Source organism: Capricornis sumatraensis, chromosome 1 (assembly GCF_032405125.1).
Source record: "Capricornis sumatraensis isolate serow.1 chromosome 1, serow.2, whole genome shotgun sequence".
Taxonomy (NCBI): domain Eukaryota; kingdom Metazoa; phylum Chordata; class Mammalia; order Artiodactyla; family Bovidae; genus Capricornis; species Capricornis sumatraensis.
In genome coordinates this window covers 84,754,617-84,778,677 of record NC_091069.1, presented here as the reverse complement: position 1 = coordinate 84,778,677, position 24,061 = coordinate 84,754,617, and the positions used below count along the sequence as shown (strand labels likewise).

The window sequence follows — 24,061 nt, the reverse complement described above, 5'->3', positions numbered from 1 at the left end:
ATGAACAACTTTAGGCAACCACATTAGATACCTTGGTTGACCAAATACCTAAAAAGACAAAATATCAAACTAACTCAAGGAAAAATACACCTGATTACACCCTTAAAAAATAAAGAAATTGAATTGGTAATTAAAAATCTACCTACAAAGAAAAGTCCAGGCTCAGATGGCTTCATAGATAAACTCTACCAAACACTGAGAAGAATTAATATCAACTCTTCACAAATTGTTCTAAAAAACTGAGGAAAGAACATTTCCCAGCCCCTTCTGTAAGGCCAATATTAACCTTGACACACAGTCAGAAAAAGAAATCACAAGAAAACTATAGATCATTATTCTCATAGATTTAAGAATCCTCAACAAAATTAGTAGAAACATATAAGGCGGACGTATGCCATGACTACAAAGGATTTATCTCAGGAATGTAAAGTTACTTTAATATCTGAAAATTAGTAATGTAAAACATCATATTAATATGGCAAACAAAGGACGTGAGCATCTCAGTAGATATGACAAAAATCCAACATCCATTCACAATAAAAATCTCAACAAACTCTACTAGAAGGGAATTCCCTACAGGACATCTGTGGGAAACCTACAGTTAGCATCATGCTTCATCTTTCTCTCCTAAGACTGAGAAAAAGATGTCTGCTTTCACCACCACGACTTGACATTGTTTTGAAAGTTCTCATCAGTGCAATAAGTCAAGTAAAAGAAATTAAAAGGATGTGCCTTGTGGCTGGGTCCAAGGATGGACCCAGGTCCCGGCAGTGAAAGCACTAATTCCTAACCACTGAACTACCAGGGAATTTCCGAAATATTTATAATATCATTATTCATAGGAGTCCTAAACTGAAAGCAAACCATCAATTGATGAATGAGTATCCACGCAATGAAATACCATTCATTTCATTCAATTCAAAATACCAGTAATAGAAAAGAACAAAGAATCTAACACAATACTGTAAATCAATTACACTACAAGAAAAATTAAAAACAAAATAGAAAGGAACAAAGTACTGATACATGCTATAATGTGTTACATTAAAAAAAAAACCCATAATGTTGTGTGAGAAAAGCCACGCACACAAGGAACACACATGATTCCATTTACATGCAATTTCTAGGAGAGTCATACGAGCCACTAAGGACACAGGATCTCCTCGGTGATACTTATGCCAAAAAATGGAAACCTGAATATATTTATAGGGTAATAGTAGACAAAGCCAAACTGAAGACCATTCTACAAATAACTGGCTTGTGTTCTTAAAATATCAAGGTCACGAAAGGCGAAGGTCAAAGTACTGTTCCAGACTGAAGAAGAGCGAAGAGAAACAAAAAATGAAATGTGATGTGTGATCTGGAATTTGGTTCTGGAATGGGGAAAAACGTAACTATAAAGAATCATCCTGGGATATCTAGTGAAACCTAAATATTGATTGTAGGTCAGATATCAGATTTCCTGATTTTGGTAATCTTTACTGAGGTTATATAAGATAATGTCCCAGTTCTTATTTAAAGGGACATGATGTTTACAATGTACTCTCAAACAGTACAGAAAAATTAATATGCATATATATATACACACACACAAAGAGAAAGAAAGCAATAAAAAATAGAGCAAAATGTAAACAATTAAAGGATATAAATGTATAGGAGTTCATTGTACTATGCTTTCAGGTTTGAAATTATTATACCAAAATAGAGCTATTTTAGAAACCTATATATAGGGGGACTATAGTGTCAACTCACTTTTTTTCTGCCTATCTAGTTCAATGACAGCAAAACATCTTTCTCAAACATCAATATAATCAGATATCGTCCTTTCTCAAAAATGGCTATGGCTTCTACTGTCACAGAATAAAGTTCAAATTGTAGTATGGTATTTACAGTCCTTTCAACACTGGTCCCAATGTACGTTCCCCCAAGTGCTTCTCAGATTTTTTCCCCAAACACTGTCAAGTCTCTAAGTCTCTGCTTACATGCTGCTTGGAAGGTTTGACCCCCAAACCCTTTTCATCTTTTGCAGTTCAACTCAAATGCCTTTTCTACTTATCATTTCCCTGATCCCCAAAGGCAAGCCCTTTCTCTCCACACATACTGAGTTAACAACTTCCCCACTCCTTTTTTACACATTATTTACTACACTTGAGGTACTTTGTTTGCCCACTGTCTGGCACACAGTAGGTGCTCGACCTGTCTGTTGCAGTCATATCGTAATTTTATTTGCTAACCTTTCCACTAAATATGTACCTTTCTGTTTTAAACAAAAGCAGTAATACCCTTTGGTTGTTAATATAGTACCTGGGCAAGAAATCAGTATTAAACAGTGAGACAGTTATTTGCAGTGAATAGAAGCAACTGGCAGAGAATATTTTTCAGTCATTAGTCACCTTCAATCTGAACCTATGTACCTCTTGGCTTATTTACCAAATGTTTGACTATTAAAGAAATTCTGTGTACAAAGGCAAAAACAGGTACAGACTTGTGCCGACTGGTGAATATGAGACAGACAGGTAGATACTTGAGCGGATCGTTAAATTCTTTGAAAATGTTCTATTTATCTTTCTTAGTCTTGAGGATTTGCAAAAGGATGCACATACAAACTAAGAAAACATTTGGGGGCAGATTATTTGCCATGACTGTCTCACAAGGCAGGTCACCAGGGTTCAAGCCAGCCTTTAAAGAAAATACTGAGAGAAGGAAAACAAAATTAAGAAAGGGAGAGGAAATAGGGTGAAAAAACATTAATTTCCTAATTACGAAGAGGGGAGTAAGAAGACCCTTTCAAGACCAGAACAGACCAGTTACAGATTCTACAGGCTAAAAGTCACAGTGCGCTACGCCGTTACTATTTGCAATGCAACAAACATGTATTTATATTTAATGAAACTGACCAAAAAAATGGGCTATAAAACCATTCTCCATCTGTCTTATAAACATCATACCATATCGCAGAACTTTAAAAGTACACACAACCCGTTTAAAAACTTGTCTTCGTGACAGTACAGCAGGATTAACTAAGAGCACCCCAGGAAACCAAAGACCACATCATTCACATAATCCAAGAAACGAACTTTGTTTAAAGGCCTCACATTTCATGTGAACACATAACAGATCTGAAAGACTGGCATAATCCACTTGATTTCCAGGCTTCTAAACTAGTCTCGACCATACATTTAATGACAGTCCAGCTTCTCGGCCACGCCAGGGGTCGCTCTCCCCAAGCACAGCCGCTCCGCTGCCCCGGGGGCCGCACCGGGTGGGTCGTACAGTCGGCTGGCACCACCCGTCGCCTCTGGCCCCTCTCCCATCCCTGTCTATCCCTCGTGAGGGGGCCAATCGGGAAGGCTGCCCCGCCCCCCTTGTCTCAGGGAACTTTCCCTTCTCTGGGAGCCTCTATCCAGGCCCCGTTTCTCTCTCCATCGCCCCCCGGCACGGACCCATCCGCCTCCCGACCGCCGCACTTACGGCTCCGACGGGGCGACGGCGACGCAGCCTCTAGCGGCCCCGGCGCAGCGACTCCGGCGCTGGGCGCTGTGCGTAGGCAGCCCCCGCGCGGCGTCTCCAGGGCAACCGGACGCTCAGGCCGCGCAGGGTAGGGCGGCTTCCGGAGCGGGTTCCCCCGGCGCCCGCCGCAGGGAAACTCGCGGCCTGGGTTCAGCATATCGGTGGGTCACCTGTGGGCCAGCTTTTAACAGCAGAGTGTGAACGCAGCAGCAGTTTTTCCTCCCGGAACCCTTTTTAAGCTGCCCTGAAGGAGGCACTCGGGAAACGTTTTAACTTTTCCAGAACATTGCGATCACACCAAGTACTGTTTCTATCCCAGGCCTCAGGAACACTAAAAGTTAGCCTATACAAGCATTGAAGCTACAGTAGGCCGTTTCCCTACCTGGGCATAGATCTTGAGGTGGCCAGATCCTCTATTCTTAAACGTTCCTCCTAGTGTCCACATAGCTTCTCAGCAGATTTAAGGCTTTTCCGTAACAAGCAGCTTTATCTATTAGTTGCGGTCCATCGCTGCTGTTTTGATAATTCAGCAAGCATTGTTACTCTTATGTGGGGCTGATTCAGCGTGAAAGACATATTTGCCACCCAGTAGGAAAGCAAGTCAAGCAAACAAGTAATGTGATGAATGCTATATGGGGTCATAGGTACTAACACTGGAAAAAGATAATTTTTGCTAAAGTCTACTCTTGTTTACAAGATGAACACGGGAACACTAACTCTATGTTGTTAATGAGCACATACACATTTTGGCCTCAGTAAAATTCTCCCTCATCATGCCCAGATTTAGGATGTCAATTCTTCTCTGATTCACTCAGAGGTAACTCTTCTTCCTTTCTTCTCTATCTTCAATTCTCCACTCCCTTCATTTGCTGAGACATATCCTCTAATCTCTGCCCATCTTTAGAAACAAAAGACAGAGACAAAAACAAAAACAGAAACTTTTATTATCTCCTTTGCCTTTAAGATCAAACAATCCCACTGAACTCAAATCTACATAAGCTTATATCAGCTTATTTCTCTATCATTTTAACCCTCATCATGCTATCTAGGTAATTTTCCCAGTAAGGATACAAGAGATCACATCACCTTAGGTGCAGACCCAAGGCCTATTTTCTGTCCTTGGCCACATCACACGGCATGTGGGAGCCTAGTTCCCCAACCAGGTATCAAACCCTGCACCCCTGCATTGGAAGCATGGAGTCTTAACCACTGGACTGCCAGGGAAGGCTTTTTGCCAATGGCTATTTTCATCCTGGCATTTAATCTCTGCAGTTTCTCTAACTGTTGACTATTAGAACTACTCTTCTCAATAGGAAGCTCTTCACAAATAGGCCCATCCCTGCTTGGCAGTAGCATGTTAGCATGTCTTGTTACTCTGCTCCACACACCCTGAGCTCAACTGTATTTAACATAACTTATCCCTTGAATAAGCAGCATTTTTGCAGATGCCTTAGTCTAGCCTACAGCTCCCTACCCTGATTTTTTTCTGCACTTGATAAACTCATCTATTAACAACCTGCTTTATATATAACATTCTATAAAGGCTTTTCTTTTCCCAGAGCAGAATTAGGCACAGCCTTTTGTATTGTTCTTCAAATCTATTTATTCATCCAAATGTGCTCCTGGAGTATTGGAAATGATGATCTTCTATCTTCTCCCCAGTGTCAGTAAAGCACTTGGACCCACTGTGAATGATCAATGTTTGTTGGTTAAACAATTATCTCACCAGAGGAAACTTGAAAAGTCAAGTCTTTGTAATGAGTTTTGACTAGATGTGTTTCATAAGGTTTAACGGTGAAATCAATTATATGCAAATCCTTTTATTCTTACACAAAACACTTTGAATAAGGAAAATCTTTTTTGATAAAGTGAAAAATTAAAAGACAAAAAGTTAATTTCTTTTGCTGCAAAGAGACCATGAAAATCAGATTCTGAAATCCAATTCCTAGAGAAAGTAAGTGTAATTTCAGGGCAGAAATGGCTAGAGTGTATTTCAGAGGGTAGTGGATATACTGCATATATTCTGTGTAGTACACAGTTTAGCATAGTAGTTGAGAGTATACACTCTGAACCAAGTGCCTAGGTTCAAATCCTAGCTCCACTATTTCCCAGCTATATTCTTGGGCAAGTTATTTAATCTTTCGGTGCCTTAGTTTCTTCATCTGTAATATGGCATTAACGATACTTACCTCATTGGGCTGTTTTGGGGCTTCCATGGGAGAATCTGTGGAAAATATGTAATCTGTGGAATCTATGGAAAATATGTGGAATAGCACGAACACATTCATTGGGCACTTATTATTATATTCCCTCATGTAATACTCTTCAGTGTTTACCCACTATGTAGTATAGCACACTTTCATCTACTAGTAATGGTGGAAAGTGATGCCTGTCCTTTATTTCCTGGTCTCTACTGAAATCAGTAACATACTAGCAAGATGAATGATGCCAATAAGGCTTAGAAACAATTGGTACCATTTTCAACACCAGTGTCCAAGAAACTAGCTCACAAGATAGACAACTCTGAACTTCAATGAAATCAAGTCTTTCCCAGCATTTCAGTTAGCGACCCTTCCTGTTTACTAAATAAAGATTCTCAATCAAAAGTTGGTAGGAGGAGCCCTCAAATTTGCATTCTTGAGTGTCACTACTGATTATTCTTTCTCAGTCAAGGGATACTTGGATCATACTCAGAAACACTGATTTAAGTTCAACATCAGGCCAGTGGTTCTCATGAAGCACTGTACATCAGAGTCATTTGTATAATTTCATAAAAATATGGTTACTGAGCCCTTTCCTCAAAGACTGATTCCAGGGGTCTGTAGTTTTAAAAAGCCTATGTGTAACACACAACCAATTGTATACTTTACCTTCTGGAAATATTTTGAAATGCTTTGACAGTTAAATGTGAAGGTTATATATTTTTTTGAGATGTGACCCTTTATGTAATTTACAGGATTTGGAAACTAGAAATATGTGGCCCAGGTAAAGGATCAACAACCTGATCAATAAATGCCAAGGACAGAATACTGATTTCTTAAAAATCTTTTCCATGAAATCTGTTTTTCAACAAACTGATGATCATGTTATACTGCTAAAGATCTGTTTTTAAAACAGTCACTGTGTTAGTTGTCCAGTCATGTCTGACTCTTAGCGACTCCAAGGACTATAGCCCACCAGGCTCCTCTGTCCATGGGATTTCCCAGGCAAAAATACTGGAATAGGTTGCCATTCCCTTTTCTAGTGGGTCTTCCTGACCTAGGGATTGAACTTGGGTTTCCCTGCATTTCTTTAATGTCTGAGTCATCAAGGAAGCCTTAAAACAATCATTATAATTAATGCTAAGATTAGTCACAATGTATTTGGGCAAAGTGATAAATATACACGACTGCTATGATTTTTAACATCTCTAAGATTTAGAAGTCAGTTTTAGATAAGGAAACTGTTCTGGAGTCAAGATTACCCAAGGTCATAATAACAGGTAGAAGCATTAACAAGAGTTGAAATGTCACCTCTCAGTCCCCAACTCGTTTTTCCTACATCTAACTTTGCCCTCCTTGCCTTCAGAACTGCATTCCTCAGCATTCTCCTTTCCTTTCTCTACCCAGGAGTCAGCAAACTCTTTCTATAAATGGTCAGATGGTAAATATCTTAGGCTCTGTGGGTCATGTTCTTTTTTGGGGAAAACTTTTTTTTTTTTGTGAAAGCAGCTACAGACAACATGTACATGTATTTGTCCTATTAAATTTCACTTATAAAGATAGGCATTAAGCAGCACTGGCTCAGGAATGCAGTTTGCCGACTTCTCCAACTAAAAAATTATGAACGTTATGATTTTCCTGATCAGAAAGTTGAAGAGCCTTCAAATGTGGGAATAGTACTCCTTTATGAAATTTAGATGACAGATCAAATAAAAATATCAAGATCTGAAGGATCACAATGGTTACTTAAGGATTTAATGCAGCATAATTAAAAACATTTTTCTCCTTAATATGTTTTAATCTTACTATATACAGATTAAGCCAGATGACAAGCTACTATACAACAGCATGTTAAAAAACATATTTATTTTACACTATGTACAATCAGGAACATATTTAAAAGCATTGTCAATTAAAATAAATGAAGACCACAAATCACAATTTAGTTGGTTCTTTGTGTATATACTCACATTAAAATATAAAGAACATATACCAAAAAAGAGCCAAAAGTGTGCATTTTTCTAAAACTTGGTATATACATATTCCACTGGGAAAAAAGCAATCAAAAATGACTTTAACCAAACCTAAGTTCCTGTGATGTGTAGTAACCATTATATTGTTTATATGAGGTAGTAACTAAATTATTTTGGCCAAGTGTTAATACTCTAAATCAAAAGAAACATGAAAATGATCATAAAATAAGGCCAACAAAAGTAAAAATTCCACTAGAAATTTGAACTGATTCACTCTATGGAATGTTATAGTTCTTCAAAGTGATTCTATGAAATGTTTAGTGTGGACTCTCTGATAATGCTAACATACTCTGTGCATACTGTAACTCAGACAATGCAGTGCTACATCACGGTACCGCTATTCTGTGATTCAAAAATTTTTCAAAGGTATTGTTTTTAAGCAGAGACAAGCAATCTTATAGGATTCTTCTGAAATATAAAAAAGACCAGTTACTACAACAAGGGGTTAATTGGTTTGTTTCACATAGAAAACAATCCAAATACATTTAAAAAAGATGTTGTGGAGCCAAATGCATATTGACAATGTCACAGCTTACTTTTGTGACTTAATACATCACATATCAATACTTTGTGCAAATATAAACACACCAGTGTACTTGCATTAAAATTAAAAACAAGATTATAAAATGATTACAGCCTCCATTACAATTTTAAAAGTTACAAGATTTATCTTCATATTACTAAATTACATATAATAAAAATACAAGAGTGTTAAAGGTATGGTTTCATTGCCAGCATCCCATTTTGTAATATAGCCACACCCAAGAATATACTAAAGAATTCTTAAAATATTAATCCCAATTGCTGTTTCAACATTTACATCTGTACAGATAAGACATTTACTTGTACATCTCATAAAAGTACATTATCTACATAAATTCTTAGTGTGTGTCTTCAGCAATATGAAGTTTCACAGAAAAATACTGCCTATATGTACAAAGATTACTTAACAATGAATTAAGCACTTGTGTGGTTCAATATGCTAAATATATCCATACCACTTAAAACAAAAAATTGCCCCATCTTGTCTCATGCCACAATAAATTACAAGTAACTGAAGAAAGGTAACTGCGCTTTTGTACAGCTTCAAGCATCCAATAATGTTGCAGTGGTAGTGTTCTTTCTTTCTATAGTTAACTGTCAAAGCACATTTCTCAGTAACTGTTTTCATGACCCGCCAGGATGTATAAATTGCTATTTGCTGTGGGGTTATCAGTTGGCCTACTTTCCAAAACCACGACCCTAAAACAGTAAACAAACACATAAAAAACATATAACAAAACAAAGTTATTCTTACAAACTAATGTTACCAGAAAATTTTTCCACTGCTTCTTCATTATATGCCTCTAATAAATGCTGCTTATTTGCTATGTGGGCAGAAATCATTTGCAAATCACTATGATTAAAGAGGCAGTTCTAGCTCTGGGAAATAATTTTGCTGCCCACCACTCTCTTCTAAGCCAGTGTTGTTCTAAGAGCCAGAGGGGGTAAAACCTATAACTAGGAATAAGTAGGGGGAACTTAATTCTTATTATGAATTCTAAAAACAATGTGTAGTTCAAGAGTCAGAAAATAAATCAGAATAGAACCCCAAATCCTATTTGGTACTGTAACTGAAAACTTTTCTGTTTGCTAGCATATGGTATTTCCTCTTTCTTGTGTTGTAAATCATATTTGAGATATTATGTTTAATGCAAAACTAGTACTGACAACATCTATGCATTCCTGTTACTTGGAAGATCAGGCCCATTGTCAAAGGCTTCATAACTTTCTGTGAATACTTATAGCATGAAAAATATAATATTGAATATATTACTGCAGAAATTCCAATTCTCTTGAAAAAGAAACTAGTTTTATGCTGGATTTATAAAACATGTTTAGAACTATGTATTTAATACAACCACTTTTCCTACCTGTCAGATCCAAGTAGTCTGAAAATTCTTGTGCTATCTGAAATTTCTTGTGTTACCTGTTCAATGAAAATACCAATTTAACTTCTGAAATGAAAGATACAGAATTTTATATGGGCATTTAATTTATAACTCTATAGAAAAGAAATATAATTCCTAAGATGGAAACGGAACCCCTGTATGACCATTAACTTTCTTAAGTCAGCGCACAGGTATGTCCATTTGTTAGTCTAGGAAAAGTATGGCTGATTTTGAATCCATCATAAAACATGAAAGTAGTAAATGGAATACAGGCTCCCAGGGAAAAATTTAAAAGCAAAGCACCGAGTCCATTTTATTTATCAGAAACCTCTTATCAGTTACCCTAATGCTAACAGCAAGGCTCTCGCAGCAGTAAGGCCCTTGTATCTGGTCCTTCCACTTAAAAGGCTGCAGTGTAGTGTGACGGGACAAATTCATGATTCCAGTTTCAATCCCAGGTCTCCCACCTACGAGTAGTGACAACTGCAAAAGGTATGTAACTTTTTGGAAGTGGTTTATCTTCTGCCAAAAGGGATAGACAGTATCTACCTTTCAGTGGTATCTTGCATATTCTTTTAAGTATTAGTGGGTTTAACGCCTAGTTAAGAAAATGTTCAGTAGGTAACAATTCTCTTTCCCATTTCTTTCTTAGTCTCCTGAAATAATATTTTCTGATGGCATACATCTTTAAAGAAGTCCTCAGTGTGAACAAGTACCAGTTGGGGAGTTAAGAATAAGTCTACAGCAGAAAGATAAACCCACTGTTTATTGTTTATTAAATGCAAAACATTCCCAATTATAATGGCAGTAGCCTCCCCCCAAAATCTGGTAGGCTGAAAAAAACAATTTGATTTTGAAAATAAAATTATCCTGGAAACAGCAGTGATTCTTGACTTCTTTTGTAACTCAGCATGCCTGAAGGATCTAACATGCTCACTTCAATAGTAGCAGTTCATCATCACTAACTGTCAATGTATTTTGGGATTTGCCTACTTAAAGGACAGACCATTTTTGGAGGGGTTGTATTTAGTAAGGGGTATCTAAGCAGTCTGAAAAAGTACCTCAGGATATTTTGGGATGAAATAATTTTTTAAAAATCATTCTCTTCTATCCAGCCTACAATGCTTTTCTTTCTCTGTCTGGTGTTTATTAGCTATTGACTATTCTTTTCTCTAGGTTCCATTCCCTCAGGTGATTAAAAAAAAAATCTTCCTGAGAGGTGAGCCCTCTTGTGGGAATAACTCCTGGAGACATACTGGCAGCCACCTTTCTTGAATACGTACCAAAGGCTAGGCATTATGCCAAGCACATTACTTATTTCCTTTTGTTTAATCTTAGCAACCCTATGAGGTAAGTACTATACTGTTATCCTCAATTCACAGATGAAAAAATACAGGCAAAGAGAAGTGAAGTGAAGTGCCAAGATCACACAGTTACTGAAGAGGAAAAGTGAGACTGAACCCCAGGATCTTCTCTGAAACCTACACTCATGATCATTCTACCAGTACCGTTTACTGGTCAGGAGAAATGCTCTGAGCTTAATGCATAACAGTTTAAAAGACAAATAAGCTATTTTCTTACTCAAGGCACCTAATATTTTCCTTTCCCTCCAATGCTCAAGTAGAAGTCTTACTATTGAGACTGGCATGGGGTTACTGAAAGAACTCAGGATGATTTTACTTGCCTGTAATATTTTAAGGGACAAGTACCAAGTCTTGCTCATGTTATAACACCAGCACTTTCTGGCATAAATGATGAACTGAATTGAATACGTCGTATGCTGCTGCTGCTGCTGCTGCTAAGTCGCTTCAGTCAGGTCCGACTCTGTGCGACCCCACAGACGGCAGCCCACCAGGCTCCCCCGTCCCTGGGATTCTCCAGGCAAGAACACTGGAGTGGGTTGCCATTTCCTTCTCCAATGCATGAAAGTGAAAAGTGAAAGTGAAGACGCTCAGTCATGTCTGACTCTTAGCGACCCCATGGACAGAAGCCTGCCAGGCTCCTCCATCCATGGGATTTTCCAGGCAAGAGTATTGGAGTGGGGTGCCATTGCCTTCCCCAGAATACGCTGTATGACTTGGAGTTAAATTAAGGAAGGAAGGAAACCCTTTACTTGGAGCCTTCACTAGTCATTTTTCTGAAATACGAAGTAGAAAAGGTGCTTCGGGGACAGAGAGAGTCGGCATCTGCACTCTTGCTCCAGGTGATGGTCTGGGAAAGTTGAAAGAATATCAGAGCTGGCTCACTTTTAGCAGTATTTAGGAAGCTCCTGTTCTGAATATAAGGGTGCTCATCTGGAAGCACATAAAATAACGCACTGAACTTGTTTGACTTAATGGACAGAGAGAGGGGGCTATAAAGTATGCGCACTTGAATTTATCACTGAATTAAATACAGAAAATATAACATTTCGTTGCACCAATCAGGAATTTTCCAAAGTTAAAGAAAACTCTGTGATGTAGAATTTGCCAAAAAGATCTTCACGACCCAGATAATCATGATGATGTGATCACTCATCTAGAGCCAGACATCTTGGAATGTGAAGTCAAGTGGGCCTTAGAAAGCATCACTACGAACAAAGCTAGTGGAGGTGATGGAATTCCAGTTGAGCTGTTTCAAATCCTGAAAGATGATGCTGTGAAAGTGCTGTACTCAATATGCCAGCAAATTGGGAAAACTCAGCAGTGGCCACAGGACTGGAAAAGGTCAGTTTTCATTCCAATTCCAAAGAAAGGCAATGCAAAAGAATGCTCAAACTACCGCACAATTGCACTCATTTCACATGCTAGTAAAGTAATGCTCAAAATTCTCCAAGCCAGGCTTCAGCAATACGTGAACCGTGAACTCCCAGAAGTTCAAGCTGGTTTTAGAAAAGGCAGAGGAACCAGAGATCAAATTGCCAACATCCGTTGGATCACGGAAAAAGCAAGAGAGTTCCAGAAAAACATCTATTTCTGCTTTCTTGACTATGCCAAAGCCTTTGACTGTGTGGATCACAAGAAACTGTGGAAAATTCTGAAAGAGATGGGAATACCAGACCACCTAACCTGCCTCTTGAGAAATCTGTATGCAGGTCAGCAAGCAACACTTAGAACTGGACATGGAACAACAGACTGGTTCCAAATAGGAAAAGGAGTACGTCAAGGCTGTATACTGTCACCTCGTTTATTTAACTTCTATGCAGAGTACATCATGAAAAATGCTGGACTGGAAGAAACACAAGCTGGAATCAAGATTGCTGGGAGAAATATCAATAACCTCAGACATGCAGATGAAACTACCCTTATGGCAGAAAGTGAAGAGGAACTAAAAAGCCTCTTGAGGAAAGTGAAAGAGGAGAGCGAAAAAGTTGGCTTAAAGCTCAACATTCACAAAATGAAGATTGTGGCATCGGTCCCATCACTTCATGGGAAATAGATGGGGAAACAGTGGAAACAGTGTCAGACTTTATTTTTGGGGCTCCAAAATCACTGCAGATGGTGACTGCAGCCATGAAATTAAAAGACGCTTACTCCTTGGAAGAAAAGTTATGACCAACCTAGATAGTATATTCAAAAGCAGAGACATTACTTTGCCTACTAAGGTCCGTTTAGTCAAGCCTATGGTTTTTTCTGTGGTCATGTATGGATGTGAGAGTTGGACTGTGAAGAAGGCTGAGAGCCGAAGAATTGATGCTTTTGAACTGTGGTGTTGGAGAAGACTCTTGAGAGTCCCTTGGACTGCAAGGAGATCCAACCAGTCCATTCTGAAGATCAACCCTGGGATTTCTTTGGAAGGAATGATGCTGAAGCTGAAGCTCCAGTACTTTGGCCACCTCATGTGAAGAGTTGACTCATTGGAAAAAGACTCTGATGCTGGGAGGGATTGGGGGCAGGAGGAGAAGGGAACGACCGAAGATGAGATGGCTGGATGACATCACGGACTTGATGGACGTGAGTCTGAGTGAACTCCGGGAGATGGTGATGGACAGGGAGGCCTTGGCGTGCTCGGTTCATGGGGTCGCAAAGAGTCGGACACAACTGAGCGACTGAACTGAACTGAACTTAGACTCTTTCATATTTCTTTCAATATTGTTTTATAGTTTTCAGAGTACGAGTTTACATGTCTTTTGTTAAACTTATTTTTCAGTATTTTATTCTTTTGATGCTATTGCAATTGAATTATTTTCTCAATTTCACTTTAGATTGTTCATTGCAACTACCATTGATATTTTTTTTTTTCCCTCTGTGTTCTTTGGATTATATAATGTGCTGTGATTCATGGGGTCGCAAAGAGTCAGACACGACTGAGTGACTGAACTGAACTGACAGGACTATTTAATGGCTATAATTTTTTAAAAGATCACTTACCTCATTAGATCTAAAACTTCTACCTTGCATTCCATGTTTCCAGAAAGCTAGCACACTGTCTTGTAGGCAAACTAACAGGCAAGAACAGCTCAGTTACTGTTAATAGTACAAAAGTTCAACCAATAAGCATCATTTCACCCCTCTTTCTACCCTGAATAACAATATTTCAATTAATAACTGTTAGTCATTCCAGATTTATAATGGTATCTTTACCACACCACATACTGCACAGTATAACAGCATAAATACTTTATTGAACTGACTCATATTTTGGTAAGAAAAAGAAAATTAACTGAAAATATTTTTTGCTTTACGAAGTTTTGTTTTGTGAAAATATTTGAAACATATAGAAAAATAGGAGAATGACATAAAAACACATGTATCTACCATTCAACACTTAAATCCTAACATTTCCCCATATTTGTTCTTTGTTTTAAATAAAAATGAATACTGCCAGCATCCCTATATGCTCCTCTAGTTCCATTCCAACCCTTCCTTCCTCCCTCCCCGAGATAACCACCTTACGAATTTGGTATCTGTTGTTCTCATGCATATTTCTACTATTACAACATAGTGAGTTCACATGATCAGTGAACTTTATATTGTATGTTTCCAACTTTCATATATTTAGTGTGAGGAACCAAATAATGTTTCTAATTTTTTTTGTTATTACAAACAATGCTGCAATGAACATTCTTGTGCATGTGTGCGTACGAAGCCATTTCAGTTGTGTCCGACTCTGTGAGACCCTATGGATTATAGCCTGCCAGGATCCTCTGTCCACGGCATTTTCCAGGCAAGAACACTGGAGTGGGTTGCCATGCCCTCCTCCTGGGGGTCTTTCCAACCCAGGGATCGAAGCCATGTCTCTTATGCTTCCTGCACTGGCAGGCGGGTTCTTTTCCACCAGCACCATCTGGGAAGCCCTAAATGTTCCTGTGCCTCTCCCTACATACGTGTGCAAAACTGTCTCTGGAGTGGACACCTAGAAATAGAATTACTGGGATATGTGCCTTCTAAAAATTCTAGTATTGCTTTCTGTATTTAAATATTTAATATATATTTTGGTGTATGTTCAGTGAAGATTCTTGATTTGTTTCCTGCAGATAACGAACTGTACTGGCATCATCTGTTGAACTCAACATCATTTCCCCACTGACATATGATATGAATATCCAATTACATGTAGCTCTACTTCTGAGCCTTCTGTTCCATTCTTCCATTTATCCCTGTGTTGATCCCACACTGTCCTAATCACTATGGCTTCACAGTAAGTTTCAATATCAAGCAGGGCAAGTGTTCATCAAAATTTATTTTACTAGTCTTGGCCTTTGGCTTATCCTTATGAATTTTAAGATCAGCTTATCAAGCAGCACAAGAATACCTTACTGGGTTTTTTTTTTAACTGCAAATGCATTGCATGTGTGGATTCATTTGTGAACTAATATCTTTCCCATATTCAGTCTTCCTATACCTCAACATGGTGTAGCTCATTTGTTCAAATCTTCTTTTATGCTTTTAAAAGATAACCTGGAATTTCCTAGATAATGATCTTACACATGTTTGACTACATTTATTCCTATGCATCTAACTGGCATGTCAGAAAGCTATCCATCTATGTTTTTCATATGTAGCAATTCTGAATTTTCTTATTGGTTCTAATAGTTTAGAGTTGTATATTCTAGTAGGTAATCATACCATCAGCAAAAAAAGATATTTTGCTTATTTCTTTCTAATCCTCATAGTTCCCTTTTCATAGTCTGAGACTGTGTTGTAATATGATGATAGCAAACCTCCTTATCTCATTATCTAGTATAATGGGAATCAGTTTAACCATTAAATGATATTTTTAATAGGCTGTACCAGATGAAGGACATTTCCTTCTACTGATAATTTCTAAAATGTTGTCTTTTTAAAAAACCAAGAGTGACTTAGATTTTGCTGAATGCTTTTTGTGCATCTACTGAAGAATTATGTAACTTTTGGCTTTTAATGTGCTCTACACAAATAAATTTTCTGCTGCTGAACTACCTTTGCTTTTCTGAGATGAAGTCTACTATTTGATGATATGGAATTCTATTTGCTAGCATTTTATATAAATTTTTCAAGATCCGTTTTCATGAGATTGGGAAGCTGTGTTTTCTCCATAATTTAACTGATTTCACTATCAACAGTGCTAAATGAGTTTGAGCAAGCTCCAGGAGTTGGTGATGGACAGGGAAGCCTGGTGTGCTGTACTCCTTGGGGTCACAGAGAGTTGGACATGATTGAGTGACTGAACTGAAGTGAGTGTTACTGATTTATTCTGCATTCCTTTCTTGTCTACAGTCTGAAGCAGTTTGTATATAGGACAGGGACTATTTCTTCTTTTAACAGTGGATAAAAATCCCCTATAAAGCCACCAGGCCTTATGTGCGGAGTCTTAATTAGCAGGTGGTTCAAACAACAGGCCTGGCTCTTGTTCCCCATCTTCGGTGGGACACCGCTAGTTTTCTTTACCACTCATGAGGGCATATCACTTTGAGTTTCTGGTTTTTTGCCTTTTTTTTTGACCTGGCCATGTGTTTTTAAGTATGGATTCCATTTGAACATTTTGAGCAGACGTCCCTCAAAACTGACTTATTATCATCAGTGTCTGCTTGTTGGAGAGAGGCTTTCTTTTTGGGAGAAAGATTAAAAATAGGACCAAGAATAAGACAAATGAACTATCTGCCCTTGGCCCTTAACTTCTGCTAATGCATATACATGCAAGGATCTTTACTGATAAAGGACACCAGAAAAACCAGTGTACAGCTAAATTAACTGCCATTCATATTCATCAGCATTCTCTCTATTATGGTCGTTTTATCCTATTTTTCCTGAATGCAATCATTTTAGAATACTGATTCTGTAAGAAATCTTTTTCCAGAAAAAATTCTTATCAAGCATAATGTAAAAATAGCAAGAAGGAAATTCCATATACTCAAGGATCTGTGATCAGCAGACATAACAGCAAAAATAATAGACTATACTAAATTGTAAAGGACTTATGGGGAAATCTACAGGAGTCTCAAGAAAATGGAAATTCATAACCAGGTTATGAATAACAATATTATTTATTTTGAAAATGCCCAATCTGTAGGGAAGACGACATTATTTACCGATTATATCAAAGTTGCTAAACTATTTTAGGGAATATGTAAAAGCAAAGACTATACCTCATATTCATTATATCCTATATTTAAAAAAATGAGTCCTTAGTAATATATTTTTATAATTTCAAATAACTATTGGACAAATTATTCTAAGCAGCTGATAATGCAATCAAACAAGAAACTCAAAACTCTGACTTACCTATTGATTCAATCTGGAAATCAAAAGTGAGTTCGGATGATAATTTTCTGCTAGATTTTAATCTTCCTTGGAGATTTACTATTTTTATACAACCTATAATGGAAAAAAGTCACTTAGAAACTAAGATAAAAGAAATCTTAATAAGATAAATATATTCATAAACAAAAACTTACAGTCCAAGCATACAAGAATGGTATCTCTCTCCAGCTGCGTTACATGAGTCACACTTGTCTGTGGGGTATCTACAATACAAACAAACTTGATAAAACTTACAGGAAACAGTAATATTTAAAGCACAGAGACATTAAAAAAATAATTCTGAATATTACTGAATTTGAAATAGATATATATTTTCAGTCATACGCATGCAGTGGTTGACTCAGATGGGTCTGGGTTCAAACTCTGATATAAGAGCTAAACTGAGTGAGTGCTTCATGGAGGGTTAGCTATTGTCATTACTACCGGTGATGCACTATGCTATTCATATGTGAGATCTATATTATGGCAATGATTAATTTCGGATTTTAAGCTCAGAAGGCCAAGGGTTGTGCTTTGTACATCATTATATGTGGTGCCTAGCACATGCAATAAATATTTACTGAATGAATGAATCAGAGAGTTAATCACTTTGAATACAAATAAGTTAAAAAAATACTGACATATTTTGAGAAGTATGAAGCATCATAAAAATGCAGAGGCCTTATTTTTATAATAATGATTTATCCAAGTTCTAACAAACCTAAAATATTTAAATGACTTAGTTTTCCAGAAAGTGAGAAGTAAGATATCCCAAATTTTGTATGAATATCAAAGCTAAAACTGTTGAGCTATAGGCCTTTGTTTCTGGAGAGTGGTTCTGAAGTCTAGTCTATCAGTCTAGTTTTTTACTTCCCATAGTATTTAGAATCTTAATAAATCCAAGGGCAGCTGTAGTTCAGACTTTCACACATACCCTGTTAACTAGCCAGGGTTGGAAGGATAAGGAACAGGCCTCCTATACATCAGGCCAACCAGATCTTTGTAACTCTTACACATTTGGTGAAAATTAGTCAAGAAGCCAGTCTAGCATTACGAGATAGAAAGCCAGGAAAATGAGATTTACAAATGGCTTATAATAATTAATTTCCAAACACTGAAGTCATCTGGAGGTCTACTGATGTCCAGCTGCCACCTCCAGATATTCTTATTTAAATAGAGGTATGTGTGTGTGACTTGATGTATCAAGACTTGATGTGTCTTCTCAAGTGGATTCTGCTATGCAGCAGAGTTTAGGAAACCACAGCTTATAATTTCAGTTCATACAAAACCTTAAACATACTTTCGCCCTCTTACTCAACCTCATCATCTCAAAATCAGAAATGAATTATACCGGTTGTATTTAACTTCTAATAAAGGGATTTCATTATGCTAAGATAAGCAATCAGAAGTTCCTGGGATGGAAGGTACAAAACTCTTCTGTCAGGAAATGAGAGGCCCTTCATTAAACAATTGGCAGAAAAGGATTTAAAATTAAAATGGTTGGGAGAAATAAGACAACTGAAATTCACTAAATAAAATATTAGTCAACCAACAATAGAAGGGAAGAAATTAGAAAGCAGGAGTTAGACCATGTCTGAAAGGGTAGATACCATCTAAAAAGGGAGAATTTAACAAGAGAATTTGAGGAAGCCGAAGACAAGCCACATAATGTTGCCTAGGGCTGGCCACGCAAACGGAAAGCTGCTTGAGTTCCCTGGGCTTCAGCAGCCATGAGACTGTCTTTAGATTTCTGTTAAATGTGTCTAAATGTGTGATCTTTTTTTTCCCCCAATGCCAAAAACCTCAGTCTCTTAATTTTTTTCCTTTAGTGAACACTCTTTCAGGCTTCCAACAAATTCCTGACTAATCAATATTTGTTGGTTAACACTTCTCTAAGTTGTCAAAGACTCTGAGCAAAGGGCCTTTGCAAGACCTTTAAAAATTACCTTAAAAAATGGCCACGCCTATTTTACAGCAAAACATTGTACAATGTCATTTTTTAGGCAAAAACACAAAAGGAGCTTCATAACAAACACAGTGTTTTAAAAACAAAGATAAAAAGACCTTTAAGGTCATGTTTTTTTTTTAAAGTGTAACAGTTTAATCAGATTTATTTACCACAAAACCCAAGTTTTGCCAATGTGTATGGATTGCAACAATGCAACTGAGGGTTTCAAACTATCATCAAATTTCTGTAAAAAACTCATTAATTGGAGATATTATTTCCTAAGATACAAGCTATGAAGGAAGAATGTGCTACAACTGGGAAATGTAGATCAAAATTTAGGAAATATATAAAAGAATTATTTTCAAGCACCCTCAAACACTTTGGAGGTGCTTTACTATTTACTTAATATTTTGTATCCTAATTACAAATGATTAAAAATACTTATTAAAGTTACCAGGTAGTACCTGTGTATCAATTACAAAAATATACTGGAAAATATACTTAATGCAGCTTTTCCTTTTTATATAAATCAGGTTTTCTACTAGCCTCTTGATGAAGGTGAAAAAGCAGAGTAAAAAAGCTGGCTTAAAACCCAACATTCAAAAAACTAAGATCACGGCATATGGTCTTATCACTTTATGGCAAATAGATGGGGGAAATGTGCAAACAGTGTCAGATTTCATTTTCTTGGGTTCCAAAATCAACGTGGACTGTGACTGTAGCCACGAAATTAAAAGATGCTTGCTCCTTGGAAGAATAGCTGTGGAAAACCTAGACAGTGTCTTAAAAAGCAGAGACATCATTTTGCTGACAAAGCTCCATATAGTCAAAGCTATGGTTTTTCCAGCGGTCATGTATGAATGTGAGAGTTGGACCATAAGGAAGGCTGAGCACTGAAGAATTGATGCTTTTGAACTGTGTTGCTAGAGGAGAATCTTGAGAATCTCTTGGATAGCAAGGAGATCAAACCAGCCCATCCTAAAGGAAATCAACCCTGAATACTCATTGGAAGGACTGATGCTGAAGCTCCAATACTTTGGCCACCTGATGCGAAGAGCTGACTCATTAGAATAGACCCTTATGCTGGGAAAAACTGAGGGCAAGAGGAGAAGGGGTGACACAGGATGAGATGGTTGGATGGCATCACTGACTCAATGGACATGAGTTTGAGGAAACTCAGGGAGGTAAGTGATGGACAGAGAAGGCTGGTGTGCTGCAGTTCACGGGGTCGCAAACAGTTGGATAAGACTTGCACTACCAACAAGGTTCGTATATATATATATATATGTGGTTCTCCACGTGTGGTCCCTGTATTAACATTGTCAACATCCTGGGAACTTACACACTGAAAATTCTCAGGCCTCACCCAGATCTACTGAATGAAAAACTTGGGGGTGGGACCCAGCCAAGTGATTCTGACACACACTCAAGTTTGGGAGACACCAGAATGTTTTAAATGAGTCAAACAAATTAGCTATTTCAAAGCAAGTCATCTTCTCTTTTTCCAGTTCGCTAAGTTACTCAAGACTGGATTTTTATGCACTGTACTCGTCCGATGAAAGATACAGTAAATTTATTACTTAAAAAACCAGTCTATGCACTGGCCTTAATAATTAAATAAAAACCACCAACCTGATTCTGTAAACCACGAGGAGGTAGAATTTGGATTGACTGTTTCAAATCGAACCACCTGGTTGAAGTCTCTCCCTTTACTGACACCAACACAGACTAAAGGGTACTCCTGTTCAGGAACCACCAGCATTTCAAACATTCTAAGTGGGCATGGTATAGGAAAATCTATGTGCTGGAAAAAAACAAAATATATTAAAAAAGGAAAACAAAAGCCAAGTAATTTCATGGGAATGCCATTAAGAAGGTTTAGTTTTATGAAAATACATAACAGAGTACTCTCTACTATAAAGACTGCTGCTTCTCACAGAAACTCAGGGTATGCAGAAAAATCCAAATTATGAAGCATCTTATAAAGATTTTAGCTTCGCACTGTAATTTTTAAGTTAAATACCCCACATTTTAGCATCAGAATTGGAAATAGATCCAGCAACTGTGTGGCTGGTCTGAGAGTCCCCCCACCTCCACCCTTTGAGGTAGAGTTTCTTGTTTCCTAATTGGACACTGCACTTCAGTAACATTCCTCTGCCTTCTTATCCAACTGGGCAAACATGGGTGAGAAAAACTGAAATGCTAATTAGCAAGAGACATTCCTCTTGTAAGTATGGACAGGGGAAAAAAAAAAAAACCAACCCACAAAAGAAATTAGCCCTGTATTTCAAGTGATTCTATTCAATAAATTAATTACAATGCAACTGATTTTCATTATACATAAGCTTAAAATTATTTTTATTTTACTACGAAGAGACTACATTCACATTCTGGAACTCTGGAAAAATAGAAAACATTCACTTTGTTAGTCATCAGGAGAAAACAACCAAGATAACTATACACACCCACCAGAAGAACGAGAATAATAAGGGTTACTCAGAGAAAAGCAGACAAATGCTCATAACACTGATGGTGGCAGAACAAACTGGTACGACCACAGTGGTTAATTACATCACTTATTAATGCCAAAGATATGCATCTCTTAGAGTGTTAGAAATAACACTCCTAGTTATACAACCTACAGAGCATGGCTGTACAGGCACACAGGAGACCTATGCAAAAGTATACACAAGCTTCATTGCTAAGAGTAACAAAAAAACTGCAAGTAACCCAAATGCCTAAAGCAGATAAAATGACGCCAGTTTCACACAATCAGAAATTAGAGTGCAATCAAAATGAACAAACTATGGCTATATCCAACAAGTACCCAAATACAATGTTGCACAAAAGAAGTCAGACCCAAATGAATATGATTCCACTTCCATACTATTGAAACATTACATAAAATGCTAACGTTTAGGGGTATGTGCTAACAATGGTAAAAATGGAAAATAAGGGAGCTGATTTGTAGAGGGGGTGGTGCTATGAGGAGCTCTGGGGTGCTGGCAATGTTCTTCCTTACAATAAAAAGGTTTATAAAAAATATATTAGTCTTACACATATTTTATTAGGTCTACTTATAATTGATTTTTGTTGCTCCTACAAATGGGCTGTTTTCATTATATTTCCCAATGGGTACTGTTAGTATCTTTAAAAGCTACTGAAATTAATATTTTTTAATTCTGTAGTTTACTTATAAATTCTAAAGAAAATAAATTATAGAGAAAATAAACAGGTAAAATGGGGCTACCACAACCAACTGTCTTAAAGTGTCAGAAGATGCAGCGTGATCCTCACGACTGGAAGGTGAAACTCTGCCCACACCTGTTGTTCCCACATTGCTCCTTCCCCGAAACTGCTAAGTGCCTCCATCCCAGAGCTCTAGATATGCCTTCAACAAACACCCTACGCACATGCTCACTGGGAGCATCCCTACCACCTGGGGATGTGCTTTGGATAAAATCTGTCCTATTTTTAATAAAGTAAAACATTCAAAATAATTCTCTTTGAAATGTGGAAACAGCAGTGGGACAGGAAGAAAACAATGCTTCTGTATTTTTTCCTCAGTAAATTAGAAAACCAACAGATTGTGACTACTTCTACTTAGCTTCCAATAATAACTAAACAATATGTATAAGTCACTAGCAGAAGAGCGTTCCCATAAAATAGTTTCAAAACCAGTCGCTACTAATGATAGTCCTTGAGGGAAATAATTATCTCTTCCTCATTTTTTTTCTTTTAAATTAATTTTTTACTGAAGGATAATAGCTTTACAGAATTTTGTTGTTTCCTGTCAAACCTCAACATGAATCAGCCATAGGTATACATATATCCCCTCCCTTCTGAACCTCCCTGCCACCTCCCTTCCCATCCCACTCCTCAAGGTTGATACAGAGCCCCTGTTTGAGCTTCCTGAGCCATACAGCAAATTCCCATTGGCTATCTATTCTACATATGGTAATGTAAGTTTCCATGTTACTCTTTCCATACACCCCACCCTCTCCTCCCCTCTCCCCATGTCCATAAGCCTATTCTCTATGTCTGTTTCTCCACTGCTGCCCTGTAAATAAGTTCTTCAGTACCAATCTTCTAGATTCTGTATGCATGTGTTAGAATATGATATTTATCTTTCTCTTTCTGACTCATTTCATTCTGTATAATAGGTTCTAGGTTTATCCACCTCATCAGAACTGACTCAAATGCGTTCCTTTTTATGCCTGAGTAATATTCCAATGTGTAGATTAGTCCTGGGTGTTCTTTGGAAGGAATGATGCTAAAGCTGCAACTCCAGTACTTTGGCCACCTCATGCGAAGAGCTGACTCATTGGAAAAGACTCTGATGCTGGGAGGGATTGGGGGCAGGAGGAGAAGGGGACGACAGAGGATGAGATGGCTGGATGGCATCACCGACTTGATGGACGTGAGTTTGAGTGAACTCTGGGAGCTGGTGATGCACAGGGAGGCCTGGCGTGCTGCAATTCATAGGGTTGCAAAGAGCCAGACAGGACTGAGCAACTGAACTGAACTGAACTGAACTGATATGTACCACAACTTCTTTATTCATTCATCTGTCCATGGACAGCTGGGATGCTTCCATGTTCTAGCAACTGTAAATAGTGCTGTAATGATCAATGGTACACATGTGTCTTTTTCAACCCTGGTTTCCTCAGGGTATATGCCTAGGAGTTGGATATCTGGGTCATATGATGGTTTTTTAAGGAATCTCCGTACTGTCTTC

At 37.7% G+C, this 24,061-nt stretch overlaps 1 protein-coding gene across 4 annotated transcripts in view; it reads right to left on the bottom strand.

Annotated features, from left to right (window-relative positions):
* Window positions 1–7,545: 7,545 nt before the first annotated feature.
* The window catches only part of MAP4K3 (mitogen-activated protein kinase kinase kinase kinase 3), a 187,361-nt gene continuing 170,845 nt past the window's right edge, over window positions 7,546–24,061 (bottom strand). For 3 of the 4 annotated variants that reach the window (XM_068976738.1, XM_068976754.1, XM_068976764.1), the window contains 6 exons: window positions 20,956–21,127; window positions 17,531–17,599; window positions 17,358–17,450; window positions 14,025–14,095; window positions 9,658–9,713; window positions 7,546–8,986 (listed from right to left, as the gene is read on the bottom strand). In XM_068976738.1, coding sequence (XP_068832839.1) covers window positions 8,899–8,986; window positions 9,658–9,713; window positions 14,025–14,095; window positions 17,358–17,450; window positions 17,531–17,599; window positions 20,956–21,127 — 549 coding nt within the window. In that variant the 3' untranslated portion in view covers window positions 7,546–8,898. Of the gene's footprint in view, window positions 8,987–9,657; window positions 9,714–14,024; window positions 14,096–17,357; window positions 17,451–17,530; window positions 17,600–20,064; window positions 20,071–20,955; window positions 21,128–24,061 lie in introns of all 4 variants that reach the window. The other variant, XM_068976745.1, reaches the window with a different exon arrangement.